Genomic DNA, 16,735 nt, shown 5'->3' with positions numbered 1-16,735 from the left:
AAAGGAGGATACTGTATGCATGTTTTAATATGACATCTTTGAGAGACTGAGATCCCCTCATCATCTGCCAGCCTTAATCAGCAGGAGGTTGAGGTATGTGCAGGTGTACTAGTCTGTGACACTAAAAGACTAGAACAGATTCAGGCCTGCGTACTCCACACCACTACTGCGTTTGGCTTCTACATGTCTGGCCCCAACTCTGAGTGCTGGAGTCTAGATTAGAGTGGGAACAGACAGGGCTCAGAGGTGGAGTTGTGATTCCTGACTGTGTGCAACACAGTGGGTGAGGGACAGCTTATACCAAGCCAATTAGTCTAGTTTAACCAAAGGGGAGAAATGTATGTCATGGAGTGGGGTATGGGTGGTGTCAAGTGTGATTTAAAAATTAATTGCCCTTGTGCTAGCCTACACGTATTGGGCCCCAACTAAAAATTCTTGCCACAATAGATACATTTGGAATTGTTTGCTTTTAATTAACATCTCAAAGCTCTGTCCCTGAGCCCAGATGCCTAGTTTCTGTCAGAACTGGCCTTTTGTTTTGGGAGGCTAAAATAAGGCTGTACTCAGGACAGGACAAACTACCAGGCACATGATAATGAGCATGGCTCCTAGTTCCAGCACAGCACGTGTTCACTACATTGTCCCTAAACACGAAGAACGTCTGAAGAACAGACGATGCAGCTTAAGATAACAATGGCACGAATCGAGGTGTCCTCCTTTAAGAGAATGGGTGCTTCAAGAAGCACCTTAACTAGCGAAAGAGGGGCAGTGGTTGAGCCTGGGTATTGGATACACTGCACTCGTGCATTCAAATGGCACTAATAAACAAGCAATTGCATGCCCAATCCAGCTTCAACACTGCGTACGGCCAGCGAGAAGACAATGTGGTAGATGCTGTGGGACATCTTTCAGCTGGCGATCGTTCTACTGTGTCTCATGCACTTCACGCTAATGGATACTTTAGCTAATAGCTTTAGGATGCAATGGCAAGTGAGACCCCTCCCCTTCCCCCCTGCCGTCGTGGCTGGCTCAGAGTTTAGCCATTTGATTTTAAACAATGGAAGTTATTCATGAAACTCGACTTGCAGAAAAGTTTCTGGGAATCTCTCCAACGAGCACAATTGAGTTTCATAGGCATGATTTAACCCCTTTCCACTCACTTTCCCTTCCAAGTTTTGTCCTAGCTTGTGGAGGGCCAGGCTTATTGGCACTGCAAGCTTTACCACTAACGCAAAGCAGAAAGAACCATAAGACTCTTTATTGATCCATTCCTGCTTTCTGCTTTCTTTCTAAGGTCGTTCCCCTTTTTTCAAAAACAAGGCCTTTTTCCATGTCCAAAAGTGCCTAAGATCCCCTGAAAACAGAGCAGGTCTACTGATGCCTGACCCACTACTGTCTCCTGCTGTCTCCTACTCTGACTGCACCATTGGCATGTCTTCCCAGACCTGGTGGTGTTGGCACATGCCAGCAAAAGGCCATGCTTCCTCTGCTGTCCTGTGTGTTCATAGCTTTAACTGCAGTCACTCTTCACGCCACATATCTGACCCTCGGATGCCAGCCTCACCAAGCTCCTATCCTTGCTGACCCTCTGGCTTTACAAATTCTTTTATTTTTCCAGGTTTTCCCAGTGGGTTAGGGGCAGGAACCATGTATCAATCAGCAGATCGCAAACACAATCTTCACACCACAACCGTAATCTCCACATCACAGCTGTAATCTCCAGGTGTGAATTTTCTGACTTTCTGTGTGTCACGCATGATGGGACCGATGAAAGTAAGAGAGGGGTCGACACAATCTTGCCACAGTGATGAGACAAGGCCGCCACCCCCCCAAGGCCGGCCACACTCTGTCTAGCAGGGCAACGCCCCCCGCTGACCTCTCAGGGATGGGGTGGACTCAAGCCCTCCAGCACTCTCTGTGATTGGGCGGTCCCGTGCCTCCCACCACACTCTGTGATTGGGTGGTCCCATTCCTCCCACCACACTCTCTGTGATTGGGTGGTCCCATTCCTCCCACCACACTCTTTGTGATTGGGCGGTCCCGTGCCTCCCATCACACACTCTGATGGGGCAATTCCAGGTTTTTGCACTCTGACAGCAAGTGCTTGAGCCGGGTGAGTGCATCGCCTTGGCAGCTCCGCTAACCTTCTGCTCCTACCCCCCTTCCCAGTGCTGCCTCCTTACACATGTCAGCAGGCGTCTGTTTGAACTCTAGCAGCTCTTTTTGGTAATCGTGGGGTTTTTGTTTTTTGTTTTTCCTTTCTTCCTCTCTCTCTTTCCTTTTTGAAGGCACTTTCTCCATATCTCTTGACAGCAGGCACGAGAGACTGGCCACTTGCTTCACGTATCCCCTGGAGGATTAGCCTCCCAAATGTCATCCTATTTTTAACCTGATGCCTCGGAAATCAAAACGGGTCCTGCCTTTCATCATCTGCCCTCAGTCAGTGTGAAATATTGAGCAGAGGGAGCAGTGTGCTGGCTCATCTTCATTTGCTTCTTTTTTCCTTTCTCTTCCTCTCGCTCTCTTTTCCTGTCTAACTCTCTCTCTCTCTCTCTCTCTCTCTCTCTGTCTCTGTCTCTCACCGACTGTCTTTATTTCTACTCCTCTGTTTCTGTCTCTCTGTGTCTGCCTTTCCTTCTGTCTCTTTTGTGCTCTCTCGCTCTCTCTCTTTTCCGCTCCATCTCTCACTCCTCCTTTTTTGTCTTCTCACTCGTGTGTGCACATGTGAAATTTGCCATTTGATTGCAGGCAAGTTTACCAAACTTTGCTGCTGCTAAAAGCTACTGTAATTATAGAGTAGTCAGATCACAAATGAAACATGTGCCTAATTGTAATTAGTGGACACACAGACTATGTGATTATATATTTTCAGCGATAACTGATGATGGCAAGCGGCCATAAATATTTCCTCTGGCACGTTTTCTGAATGGTGGGTAGTTAATCTTCACTTAAACAGTACTCTGGATTTTTTTGTTTTGTTTTGTTTTGTTTAAAATGGAAATCCTTCAGTATGACTACATTTTGCCATTGTGTTCCGAAACTTAGCTTTCCGTCTCTCCTGTTTCTGTGGCGTTGATCTCCTATTGCTAAGTGCCTTCCAGCCTTCATCTCTTCACCTCCCTGTCTCTCTCACTCGCTGTCTTCCCACCCTCCTGCTCTGCATCGAGCACAGCCGGTGGAGGAACGTGCTGTTTCCATGTGAGCTGCACAACATTTCTTCCTGCGCTGTGAAATTAATTGGGCCGTGCGCATAACTGCTGGCTTGTGTCCTGCTTAAGCAGGGGCTGAAGAGGGATGAGCTGCGTGACCTCTGGTCTCGGCACAACAGACAGAGTACCCACAGCAGTTCCGGGGTCCCACTCGGAGTGCTACGCGCTGCCTGCCCGTCCACCTGTATGCCCTGCTGGACAGTCTACAAATAGATGGGTTTTCTGACGATGCGTTCAACTGGAAGGGAGAGGCGCAGTCAGCTGGCTCAAGCCGCAGCACTGATGGTTGAAAGGCAGTTTTTGATGCAAACGTGGCGTCGGGTTTTTCATTTAACCAGACATGCCGATATTACTGTAATTATAGACAGAGAAGAAGGGCTGATTATATTGTACTGTGTCTGTTTTGTTGTGCAACCACTAGGATTGCTTAATTAGAGTCTTGGGGGAAGTGTGCATGAGAGCACAAAGATGAGTAATTATGACCCGCACAATGACATGGACCCGTGTGCTTTTACTCCACTGGGACGAGCTGAGTGTTTGCATACACACATGCAGACATTCGGCTCCTGCCCGTACGTGTAGTTGTGCGCGCTGATTGAAAGTTTGCACTAAATTGGACACGCTCGCTCTGATCGCTCCAAGCCAGCTGCTGCACTATTGGTTTGTGAAGATCACAAATCCAGACCCCGCCTGAAAATTTCTTTGATGTCGCCTACTTTTTAATGGTGCCAAATTAAAAGCCCCCTGCTTGGATTTTGCTGATTAAGCTTGTTTGCTCTTTTTTTTTTTTGGCCTTTTACTGAGTTTCTTTTCCCATGAGCCCTAGACTAGCCCCTTTTGTCTAATCTGTGTCTACAGCAGGAGATGCCCACGCCATCCTCTGGGCCCCTCCCTCTTGTCGTGACCCAGCTGCCAGGCTTGGATTACCCACCCCCAGATGCCCCGCTGAGGAGTGTCGATCCCCCAGCTCCTGGCCTCCCTGTCTCCTCCTCATTCTCCACCTCCTCCTCTGCCTCTCGCGGCCTTGCCAGAGAGAGGGACAGAGACAGGGACAGGGACCGAGACAAAAAGAAGAAGAAACACAAAAGGAGGTCTCGCTCCAGGTCCCGTTCCAAGTCCAAAACCAAGCATGCATTACCCAGTGCATACCGCACTTGCAGGAGGTCAAGGTACAAGTTGGTTTCCACTGTTCCTACCCATCATGTTGAACCAGTTCACCATTTTAATAATCTTGTTCATTGCAGACATCTGAAGACACTTCATGCTGAAAGGTAACTGTTTGAGCGTTTTCTATATCTATTTCTTGCTCAGCCTTTTAGAAGATGAATTAACCTTTAATTCTGTTCAGGTCGCAGGGATTCCCTGCTTGAATCTCTTCGACAAATCCTGTGTTAAACATTTTGGAACTACTGGCTCAGCAGTGCAGGCATCCGACGGTGCTCCCCAGTCCTTATTTGCCTCCTTGTCACCAGAAATCGCGGCCAATCTGTCATTATGTGGTGCTAAAGTTCGAGTAATTATGCTCATCTCATCATGTCATTGTGACATGCCTTAATATATTTTTCTGGAGATTGAATCATCTCTGCCCCAGATTTGAAATCACTTACACTGCAAATTAAATTTCTCACCCCCTTCTCACTTTTGTACCCTCTTTAAAAAAAATTATTTTCTTTTTTTTCCTCCCCCCTCTTCCCCTCTCCCACTTTCATCCCTTTTTTGGGTTCCTTTTTCTCTCTCTCTCTCCCTCCCTCTCTCTCTCTCTCTCTCTCATATCCACAAACACCCTCTCTCTGGCACACTCAGGCCTTTGTTGGCAATTATATATCTGCAAAGTGAAAACTAGCCATAATCATGGGCTAAGCCATGAATAGAGAGAGCAAGTCAAATGAACTTGCTGAAGTGAAGTATTGTAAGACTAGAATAGCGTTCTCTAATGCCAGATTAAGAGCATCTGAGTATCTGGCTTTTAAGGGTTTTTGTTCCTGTGAAAACCTTTATCTCTGTATGACTGAGATGCAACCTATGTTCTCTTCCTTAAGGAAATGCTTCGTGGAATACTAATCTGCTTCAGGCAAGCCCCTTGGGTATGCTGAAGATAGTGGCTTAGCGTTTCAAGTGTTACCCACGCCCCCTGCAAGGTTGGGGTAATAAGAACCTCAGTCCCTTAGTGACGTCTTATTCCAGTACATTGCAAGTGTGGGGCTTCAGTTCTTTTAAGCTTGTTTAACTGCTGGATATAATCACAGGAAGCCTTTGCCTTGACCGAGTAGAGGGTCTGGCGCTCACTCCTGTTCTTAAGCATATGGCAGCTGTGAACACACAGTGGCATAAAGTCAAATTTGAAATGTATTTATATAGTGCTTTATACAACAGGCTGTCACAAAGAAAATTTACCGATATCTGGGTCCAAGCCCTCAATGAGCAAGCCAAAGGTGACCGTGGCAGAGAAAAATAGAAACCTCAAGAGGAACCAAGACTCAGAGGGGGAACCCATCCTTATCTCAGTTCATTGTTCATAAAGGTTTGACCCAGCAGTGCCCTGGCTCATCTCCTCCCCCCCAACCTTTCTAATCTGAGCCGAGTTAAAGAAGCCTGGTCAAGTGGCGCTACCCATGTTGAAGAGCTTTACCCCAAAACTGACCCTTCTATCTGTCATGGGGTGAGCCTCATCTGCATTGGCTCCGCCCCCAAGCAGTATGAGCCCTGTGCGGGCAGTCGCAGGTCAGGCCACACATTGCTCTTGTTAGACTTGCTGCACTACATGTGGGTCGCTAGTGCTCCGACACCCTTAACCAGGCTGGCTGCTGTTAGAATGCAGGTCAACATGTGACCAGCTCAGGCCATGCCACATCTATAACCAGAAATGGTTAGAAATGCCAGAAACAGTCTGCTTGGGATGAGAATAGAAGTGTTCTATGAAACAGGTACTTCATCCCAGAAGCTGAATTTGTGAATGAGTTCAAGTTGTCAGCTTTTGTGTACTGTTTCTTGTCATTTGCAAATGCAGTTTGGCTTCAAGTTATAGAGGTGATTTGGCATTTATCTCGCATCATAATACGTGGTTGGTGAGTCGTGTATTGGGCACATTTGAGAGAGCGCCATGTTTTCCTCGGCTTGATTCGCACAAACATTTGTTTTTCTTGGCTCTTTGCAAGTCTCATTGTTTCAGAGCCTGGAAAGACTGTGATTGCTTAGATTTTTAATTCCCCACTTGTGTTTGTCGGCTGCATGTGGGATTTCCTCTCTGTGGGTGTTCAATTGTTCACCTGCTTCCTGCAAATGTTCATTTGTAGCTATACGACTTCTGTGGGGAAAATATGAGATTGCGTTTGCCAGGTTTAATGAGGGTCGTTTCATACTGCTGGTGCCCTTGAAATGCGTAATGGGGAATGAAAGCGTCGGGTGTCATTAGAACATGCGCTATTATGAAAGCCTGTGTCTTGAGGGATAGCTGCATAGTGGAGCCTTCCCTGAGGCTCATCCCTTAGTCAGGCCCCACAGGACCAATTCAGAGTGGAGGCTTATACCCCACTAAATCATATGCCTGCATTAAACGATGTGGAGGGGTCATCCCATTATATGAACAAATTTGTTAGAGGATGGACTCGTTGCCCCCTTTGCTACAGTATTTCTGACCGCTGGGAAAATGTCATTATTACCCAATGGCCACGTGATGGTTGAAATTGTGCTCTGTTGCTCAACCTGGTTGAATGTTGCAGCAGTGTGGCTGGGAAGAGTTGGCTACCATGCAGGTTTAGAGTATGCCACCATCCAGGGGTTGGTGGAATTTCAAGCATATGCTTCAGGCATATACGTACTTCGTTTTAATAATGTAGAGGTAAAGATGGCAGAACTGATTTACATCCTTAATACAGTGTTATGAACCGCCCACTGTAATCCATCTTTCTCAAAGCCGGGTAATGCGGTTTTTTTTTCCCCTCTCCTTTCACTATTTGCTTTAAATGAAGACGAAGAGTAAGGAAAATGAGGAACATTGTGTCAAGATGAGACGAAGAATAAATTATCCTTAATGAAGGATGTCCCAAGGATGTTTGTGGTGGGATTCAGATGGCCCTAGGTATAAGTTGTGGGTTTTGTGGTTGCCTTGCTGCGCTTGGTTGTGAGATCCTGTGTGTGTTTCACCAGGTCCCAGTCGCGCTCCCCCAGCCGACGAGAGCGACACGCACGCTCTATGGACAGACGCCAAGAGGAACGCGGGCGCTACATGGCTCCCTCCCGTCGCCCTGGCAACAGCCCAGGCCTTGGCCGAAAGCGCTCGAGGTCCAGATCCAGGTATTTTGTTGGTTGGTAAAAAAAAAATATATAGAAAAAAAGAGAAAGAAATCCTTTACCAGTCCTTTAGGGGAAGTCTGAGAAGTTCCTGTGCTCACTTATGTATACAAGAGCAATCAGAAAAATAGTTCTTAATCACCTGAGCACTCGAATTTACTCGCAGGCATGAAGTGGGTACAAGTGTTTGTCACAGCTATGTCCACAACCTCTTAGCACAACATTCTAGTGCTGCATACCAAACACACCATTTTAGACTCCATCTTCTTTAGTGGAGAGAAGAAATTAAGAGTAACTGCCTCTGATCTAAGCCTGTACAGCAGAGCAAAATGCTTTACTGATTCCCCGATACACAGACAGCAGAAACGTAGTTTTTGCATGCCTCCTGGGAGACTCAGGCTCTGCCAGCATCACGCTCCTCTACCAGAGCATGAAGGAAGGAGCGCTTGACCTGCAAGTTTTGGTGGGTGCTGACCGCAGGTCCGATAAGATTCTCCTGTTGCAGAATGCTAAAGCCAACGCATTATCAATAAAAGCATCCCTGCTTCTTGGCTGTCTGTCGGCCTACCCCGTCCCAGTGCAGCCCGCGATGGCCTTTCTTTTGACCTGTTCCACACTGCTGAGAGGAGAGGAGGGGTGATTCTCCCTGATATCTCCCATCAGTTCAGCGCCTGCCCAGGGGCCTGATTGGCTATTGACACCAAAGCAATTTTAGGGTGTGAAGGAACAGCAGGATGTAGCGGTTGCCGTAACAGACCAAGGCTGAGTGTGCGTTTCCATTGCAGTTGTTACTGTTAAGCCCGGGGTGGATCCTTCTGAAAGTATGCTCAGAGCATGGCCTACTCCAGAAGTTCCGTCTGCAGGAAGACGGGCACAGCTGGCGTTTTTGGGAGCTGGCTGTTCTGGAAAGTCTGATCGCATTTCCTTTCACCCCGTCTTTTCCTCTGTGAAGCTGCTGAGGATCCGTTTTGCATGTGTGTACAGTGAGCGTGTGAGCAAGGGCAAGATGAGTGGGGAGCGCAGCGCTTTGGCCCCCAGCCCTGCTCGCTGGCTGGCTGACACGACCGCCTCTGAGAGGTGGCACTTGAATACACGTGGCAGACTAGCACCGCCCATCCGCGCGCCCTCGGCCCAGGCACCTAGCTGCAGTCACCATGGCGACCCATCCCTGGAATCTAAACCACAAGGATGGTGAAAACCTGTTGACACCCTACGAGAGGATTCCGTCAGGCTCCAGTGCTGAGCGGCCTGGCACGTCTGGGCACACGCCTGTGTGCACGAGCCCACACGCATCTCCTCCCACGGGCCGGGCCATTTGTCCCTCACTGATGAGATAAAAGGAGATTCAGCTGCTCTAAAGCCAGTAGCGCTGCCATGTCTGCTGAAGTGGAGCCCAGCCGGTTAAGCCTCATTAACCGTTTATCCACCGTCAGAATGACGCTCCACAGAGCCCAGGACCGAGTGCTGTCCATGCCCCAACTTGTTGCTTGCTTGCTGCTTCGCACTTTCTTAGCAAGTAGTTATCCCAGCATTTTCTTAGCTGAGAATTTGTAAAGGACTTTTTGGATGACTCTCAACAAAAATCAAATAGGTGTTGTTTACACACTGAATCCTCTGTCTTACACTTTTGGACCAAAAACACTTGTTCAGAAACAGCATGTGATATTAGTAGCCTCTTATTTGAAAGTCTCAAACGGACTTGGTTTGATGTGGTTTTGAGTTCCAACAGTGGCAACTAGACCAAAGTGTCTCAGAAGACTTGTAGGTTACCTGCTCATTTTCAGCTCCCCCCACCATTACAAAAGACTTCTCAACTTTCTCCAGGCAATTACATATCACTGTAACGATAGCTTGACATCTGTGTCATAAATGGACATGACCAAGGCAGTTAAATGACTCGCATCCAACTGGCCTCAAACTCCGAAGATGAAGGTTCTTTCACAAGCCATAGGTTCATTTGGTTCCGCTCCATATTGGCAGTTGTCTGCCACGCAGCATTGCTAAGAGCTGATTGCACAACCTTGCAGTGCCCATCACGCGTGCCGTCTCACGCTGCCTTTGCCACGGCTAACCCCAGAGCCCCAAATGCCTCTCTCTGGAAGACAAGTGGCATGGAGGACAGCTTTTCACACTTTCCTGCCTTTGTGACTGAGTGTTCGCCGAGTCCTGCGTGAATAGACATCAGGCCTCTTCTACCAAGACATCATCAGTCATAGCTGCATGAAAAAACAAGTGAATAGATGAATTTGCTCCTATTGTACAGCATATGAATAAAAAGGAAGTACTCAAGATTCGTAGGAACTGTACCTGCTCTTATTTCAGGCTGGAGTGAAGCCCCTTTAGACACAGCTTTATTAAGGCTCCGCCAGACACACCCACAGGAGAGGGTGGCAAGTTTTGTCTAATTCTCAATAAACAATATTGTAATCACAGTTGTGAACTAAATGTCTTCTGTATACCTGATGTTATGTGATGTGTTGGCTGCTGTTTTTCCCCAGCTTCAACAGTAGTCACTTTGAGATTATTGCATGCATTGTGATAGGTATATTTAGAAGCTGTCAGTTGAAACATGAGTAAAACCATTGAAAACTGCATATGAACATTGTCTTGAACTTTTTGCTGGTTAAAATTTGAACAAGGATAATTAACAATAGTATGACACAGAGCATTGTCAGCTAGGTGTGTCATACCTTGATGAATCAACCTTTTTTTTTTTGTGTGTGTGTTTTGTTTGGGTTTATTTGGGCGGGGGGTTGTCCCTCCTTTTCTTCATAATACCATTGTGTTGTCCAGGTCACCTCATGAAAAAAGGAAGAGGAAGACCTCAAAATCACAGCATCAATCAAAGGCCTTGTCCTGTTCGCCTACTGCCTCACCAGACCGGGGTGGAGCATACACCAAAGTCTCCACCCTCACCACTAGCTCCTCCCCCACCACTAGCCCCACCTCCAGCTTAAGCAGGTCCAGGTAAAGTCCACCTCTTTTCATCACATGCTAATTTCCATCAGTAATACACTCACTGATCACTGATTTTATTAGAAGCACCTGGTGTGCCTCTGCTCTCTTGCCTCTTGACTAGCGACCCCTGTCTTTATACGTGTACAACTACAGACTGGGGGTCACCCGTTGCCATGACGCTTGTCAGCTGCGTTCATTAATAGTCGATTTCTGACCACAGGTTCACTGCTAATCATATATTTCAAGGGGGATGGACCCTGAGGCACTAACACAGTGACATTGACATGGTAGCGGCATAGCAGTGTGTGTTGCTCTAGTATGAGCGTGTCGGAGCCGGCAGCCATGATGGAGTTTTTACACGTCAGTGCCACTGCTGGGTTGAGAGTAATTCATCACCAGAGCATATCCATCCTGCAGCACTGCTGTGGCCTGAAATTGACTGTGAATGTAGAGTCAGAAGATGGCTAATCCAGACCATACATGGCACCTGGCTGTGATCTCCAGCTGTTCATCTCCGAGAAGTAATACATACGTTTCTGATAAAAAGGGCGGTGAGTGTATGTCAGAGCACATGCTGATATATGTGAGTTTTAAGGGTCAGCCAAAGCGCACTAGGCTGTGTTCTGGAGGCTTAAGTGCATACTGCTATGCTTCTAGCAGTTATCGATATTTTTTTTTTGGTCTGCTGCATATCTCTCAGGCAGTCACACTCAGAACATATCCATCTCACCATGTTCTCAGAGGATCTCGCATTAGAGTCATAACACAGACAGGGCTTGGCGCCTTTTCCTTTCAAACTCACAATCAGGTTTGCCATGATGTGACAGCCAGACTAATGATGTTCTGAATTCAACATGAAAGCTTTGCAAATGCAGAATTGTACACAGTGACTTTGGAGTTCAAATGAGTTTTGACAGTGGCACATGCAGATATGAAAGCAAAAGACAAGCACACCACAGTTCTTACTGTTCTTTACACGTCTTCGTTTTTACTCCAACTCCCTCGTAGCCACTGTAAGGACTGGAAAATAAGACAATTCTCTCAGCGCCAGGTTTCTTCAGAAAGTGCGCCCAACCTTTTGGGAAATATTTTCTTTCTTTTTCTTTTTGTTTTATTTATACCCTTACCACAACTTGTTGGGGTGGGGTTAGGGGGGGGGGGGTGGATAAATATTTCATGGCCGTTCTTTGGTCCTCCAGTTTCTGGTCAGAGATCTAGACTTCCTCATGTCCTTGTGCCTTTAAATACACACAAGCTGTTACAAATGCTGCATTAGAAATGACTGCTTGGTGATGCATAACAATGTCTCTCTTTCTGTGTCCTGCTTTCTCTCTCTCTCTCTCTCTCTCTCTCTCTCTCTCTCTCTCTCTCTCTCTCTCTCTCTCTGTCTGTCGTTCTTTACAGGGATAGTTCACAGGAAAAAGACAAGCATGTCTCTTCCACCATCATTTCTTCAGTTCAAACCAAAATTACTCAGGTATGCTGCCAAAATGTTGCGAGCCTCACTATTTGTTTAGGAGAAGTGCCATGTAAAACTGCAAAGCAATGAATATAGGTCACAAATGCTTGTTAGGTTGTCAACATCTTAAACATTTGTGTAGTATCATTCAGTCTCTCTCTAGTGGGACTGGGAAAATGAGGTAGAATGGTGCTATACATGTGACTCTGTGTGACTGTGTAAGGAGGAAAAACAAGTGTCGCAGCAGGCTGATGCAGTGCAGCTGTCCCTCACGACAGCTTTCTGCTGGTCTCTGCCATCTTCTGTGGATAACGAAATGCTGTGTGCGCGCTTATACGTGCGCGCATGTGTTCGGAGAGCTTTCTCTCTTCCCCTGCCACCATGCTAATATGAGGAGTGGTTGTGACAAACTGAAAACGAAACGTAGAAAGGAAGTGATGAAGTGCCGAATACGAGCGCACGCACACCTAACATATGTCATTGATGCCGTGTTTGCATCATTAAGCTGCGCTGCCAGGCGACGGGCTGTCTCCATCGGTTACGTAGCCGCTGCCGGTTCAGCTCGCCACCCTATCATCTCTCGCATGCTGGGATTTCACTCCACTAAGGATTTCTTGATTCAGTTTGAATAATCCACAGCAAAAGTTCCTTATTCACCCTAGCGGCTGCTGTCGAGCCAGACCAGCGGCTTGGTCGCTCAGGTGACTGTGCGCGCAGCTGCTTCAGAGAAGGCAGCTTGTTTGATATATGTGCACTGTGTGAGTCCCCGTCCCTTCCACTATATAAAGTTACACCCCCAGTGATTTCAACCCATTTGTCAGGGCTTTTCCCCATGGGCCTCTTCCCTAAGTCCCGCCTCAGAACTCGTAACAGCATGGCGTATGAGAACAAACAAGCACACAAGAGCGCAATAAGGATGTTAGCTTGAAAGTTAATAAGGATGCAGGCTGGGTCTCGCTCACAGCATAGTCTGTCTGGAGCCTCAGGTTCAGCAGAGGAAGTGCGCTAAGGCATAACCCAAGCCTCAGGAAATGGGGTCCAACATCGAGGCCTGCCGCACTGGGGCCGTGTAACCAGCCACAACACATGGGGGGGGATTGATGAACCTTCATGCTGCTCCCATGTTATGAGCAGCATTCCACACTCCCCGGTGGTGAAAAATGATTGGAATGATTAATTTGGGCTTATTCTACATGGGTGAAGTGGAGTGTGGGTAGGTGACTGATGGTTTGATTAGATGCAGTTTATGAGGGAGCATCGAACAAGCCCCAGCAGATAATTAATGTATCATTAGTTTACAGAGTGCAGGCCAGAGGGGTGAAAAGGAGGAGTTGGTAAGAGAGGGAGTTGTGTTGTGTGGTGTGTTTGTGGTGAGCTGAATGACTCCACTTCCTCTCTCCTGTGCTGGAGATTTACTCATCGGTTGACCAGGTCACAACACACACTAATAGTGAAAGGTTTTAGGACGGAGGATGAAATTGCCCTCATATAACTCTGCTGGGTACGGTTTGAGCTGCAGATAAAAGATGGATCGAGTGGATTTCTGTAAGCAAAGTACATTTTACCCATCTGTGATTCATGCCCCCTTACAGTTTAGTGCATTAGTTGCAAATCGAACCGTTTTAATTTTGAGAGCTTCAGAATACTAGGTAATACTTTTCAGGTTACTTGCTACGGAGGTCAGTGTTTCAGGGGAGATGTAAAAGTTGGTGCCCAGTCATGAAATTGGTTTCCATATGTTGGTCAACCCCAGACAGGTAGTGTGTCCACCTCCATGTCCTCTGACCATCTCAAGCTGGGCCAGCCCGCACGGCAGCCGGCTGGGCTTTTGTAATGCAGCGTTGATCGTGGTGGAGGTTTCCTCAGCTCATTGCAGTAAATCTGCTTTGGTCAGTCTCGATGACTGGCTGTCTGCAGGATCCCTTTATCCCTCACTAAGTGTTGCCATGCTAATGTGGGATTAACATGCTCTGATCAGGGCTCTTCACCACCAGCCTCAGGCTTTAGCACGTTCTCACCATCACCCTGATGCTCTTCCGCTCTCCTTCTCTCTCTCCCTCCCCCCCCTCTTTCTTTTTCTCCCTCTCTTTCTTCCTGTCACTCTGCTTCCAAGGGGTGTTGCTAAGATCAAGGGGTTCTCGGGGGAAAATTCTTCGGAGATGCTGATTTATTTATTTATTTTCGTCAGCTAACAACATAATTTTCAGGCAATTTGGAGGGGGGGGGGGGGGGGGGGGGGGGGTAGAAATCTAAGACCTTAGACTTTTGTGCAGCAAATCGCCTCACAGCAAAACAGCATAAGCATCTCATCTCGCGATGCTGTATCTGTGTTTTGTTTACTTCTAGTGGATGGTCTTCAGTCTTCTCTCTCCACTAATTCACACATTCCGTCTCTGGTGTTTTTGTGCATCTTCTCTTCTCTGTTGGTGCTCTCTGTCTTTAAGGTGTCTGTGCTTTTCGCACTGTGGCACTCCTCCAGAATGTTCTATTACTGTATCTGTTTCTTCTGTTCCTTTTACCTTTTCTCTCCATTCCTGTTTCTTTTATCTCTGGCTTCCTCTTTTGTCTGGTTTCATAAAGTAGGTTAAATATCTTTGTTTCCTATCCAGGAGAGGGAGACCTCCTACTTTGCACATTTTTGTGTGTTCCTGCTCCAACATACCCACTTCAACTCAGGAGTGGCACTTGCTGATGAGGTAATAGTTGGATCAGGTGTCTTGGAGCACGGAAACGCAATGTGCAGAGCAGTGCCCTACACAATTAACACAATTAAGTGTTTTCCTACTCTAACACATCCTCGTCAGCTCCGGAAGAGCTGTTTTAAGTTTACTAGTTAGATCAGGTGTGTATCTTGGAGCAACAAAAGATGCAAGCAGTGGTATACCAGGACCAGGACTGGGAAACACAATAACACCATCATTGCTCTCTGACTGGTTTATTGTTAATGTTTCTGTGTTCTCATCAAACTGTAGCATTGGTTCTTGATTTAGGCAGCAGTGTCAATTACTGTTGTCCAGGCCACCAACAACTTTATCAATAGACAGCACTGCCAGGTCATTGAGCCTCTCTTAGCCAATAGTGCTCTTTAGCAAAGTATGTAATCGATGCAGGACCATTCACAGTAGCTCATGGGGATGTTCTGTGGAAGGCTTCCGTCAAGGATAGAAACATGTTGGCACCAAGAAGGCTGATCGCACTGAGCGTATAAGGAATCTTCCTCCCTCTTTCTATGTAAGATGTGTTTTGCAACCAAGACCTCTTCTAAATGTAGCTGAATTATGTACCATGCAGCCAGCCTTCCATGGGATTCCACACAAAGGAATGATTCAGAGGCTGGGTGATGTGCCTAGGCTCCCATCATTACTGATCTATTCCCAACAGCTGAACTGATTCACAAGCTCTTGTCATACTGTCTAGTCAATGGTAGAACAATCACTGAGATGGGAAGTACTTTGCAAATCTGTTCTTGAGCCACATGACATCTCTCGACCACAAAATCTTCCTTCTCTGTTTTCTGCTAGCCCCAACAGTGGACTCCTGGATGTTTTTAATCGTATATGGCCTTTGTACTTGAATACATTTCCACTTTGGGTGTACACTTGCTTTTCATAGTATCTCAAACTGCTTTTTTAAACTGGGACATGTTCACATCTTCCATCTGAACTTTTGTCATGCCTCTGAGATGCTTTTAAGCATGTCCAACATATAGACCCATGAATACTTTGATAGTTTAGACAGAAGTCCTACTGCTATTCCGGGTGGAAGGGTTTGAAGACACCGAATGATGGCAGGAAAGTTATTCACCATAGCAGATTGAACACAGCTGACATGACCATCAGGTTTTGGAAACCTTGACAAGCTCTGCCTTCTCCAACCAAAGCTCTTGCTGAAGTGCAACCAAATTTGACAGACAAACTGAAAAACAAACCTACGTTTTCCAATAAGGCTTCTGGAAACACCTTGCAGGTATGGCAGAATATAAGGTCATGTACATAGCAATACACATAAATGGCCTCTGGGTGTTTTTCCTGGATACAAGCTTAGTAACCTGACCGATCCACTCATCACTGCTGTTCCATTGTAGGTTTATGCTCCAACCTTGAGGTCACCAATGCCATTAGACACAAGTACCTGTTCAATTGCATCTGTGATGCAATCTGCCCCAAACGCATGTAGCCTGTTCTAGCAATGGAAATGTTCCTTTTCTGTCCTTTCCAGTGTTATGAATCGCTCACATACTGCCAGCTGTTCTGTTTTTCTGTCTGTGGCTTCATCTACCCTCACTGCATTAATCTCTACAATAATCTTCGCAGTGACCCGTTGACCAACTTGTTATTAGCTCATTTTGAGAAGATGGAGAGAGGTAAGTGGAAACGGATGAAGCTGTTGTAGGCTTGCAGAGAAGGCTCAGACTGGTGTAGGAGCAGTGGGAAAATCGCTTGATTTGGGCTACCCTCTTCCTCACCGTGGCCACGAAATGACATGCCTTGTTTAAGCAAAAAAAGCTGTACCTGCTACAATGCGGCGAAGGCGTTCCCTTCTCTCTGTTATGTCTCTTAAATTAGCAGCTTGTAGGTGCTCAAATACATCTCTATGTATAGGCTGGATTTGAAGCTTTTTCAAGCCATTCTAGTGGCCTCTTGCAAGGCACTTTTCTCTTGCTCTGAACGAATCTAGAGCTCTTTTGTAGTTGGTAGAGCCTGTAGTAGCAAAACCTTATTCTGTCTGTACTGTTATGTTCCATACACTCTGCAGCTGAAACAGAATGCAGCATTTCTCTGCACAGAATACTCTGTCTGCTCAAAGCTATCAATCCAGT

General features: G+C 46.7%; 1 protein-coding gene across 6 annotated transcripts in view; it reads left to right on the top strand.

The window, feature by feature from the left end:
* sfswap (splicing factor SWAP) overlaps positions 1-16,735 on the top strand; it is a 96,604-nt gene that overhangs the window by 47,125 nt on the left and 32,744 nt on the right. For 5 of the 6 annotated variants that reach the window (XR_004776169.1, XM_035527150.1, XM_035527152.1 and 2 more), the window contains exons 14-18: positions 4,068-4,378; positions 4,454-4,480; positions 7,356-7,502; positions 10,293-10,466; positions 11,862-11,934. Coding sequence is in view for 5 of the 6 variants with exons in the window: in XM_035527150.1 (XP_035383043.1) it covers positions 4,068-4,378; positions 4,454-4,480; positions 7,356-7,502; positions 10,293-10,466; positions 11,862-11,934 (732 nt within the window). In the remaining variant the exon portion in view is untranslated. The remainder of the gene's footprint in view (positions 1-4,067; positions 4,379-4,453; positions 4,481-7,355; positions 7,503-10,292; positions 10,467-11,861; positions 11,935-16,735) is intronic. The other variant, XM_035527151.1, reaches the window with a different exon arrangement.

Source organism: Electrophorus electricus, chromosome 6, assembly GCF_013358815.1.
Source record: "Electrophorus electricus isolate fEleEle1 chromosome 6, fEleEle1.pri, whole genome shotgun sequence".
Taxonomy (NCBI): Eukaryota; Metazoa; Chordata; class Actinopteri; order Gymnotiformes; family Gymnotidae; genus Electrophorus; species Electrophorus electricus.
This window is presented reverse-complemented; position numbering and strand designations above follow the sequence as displayed.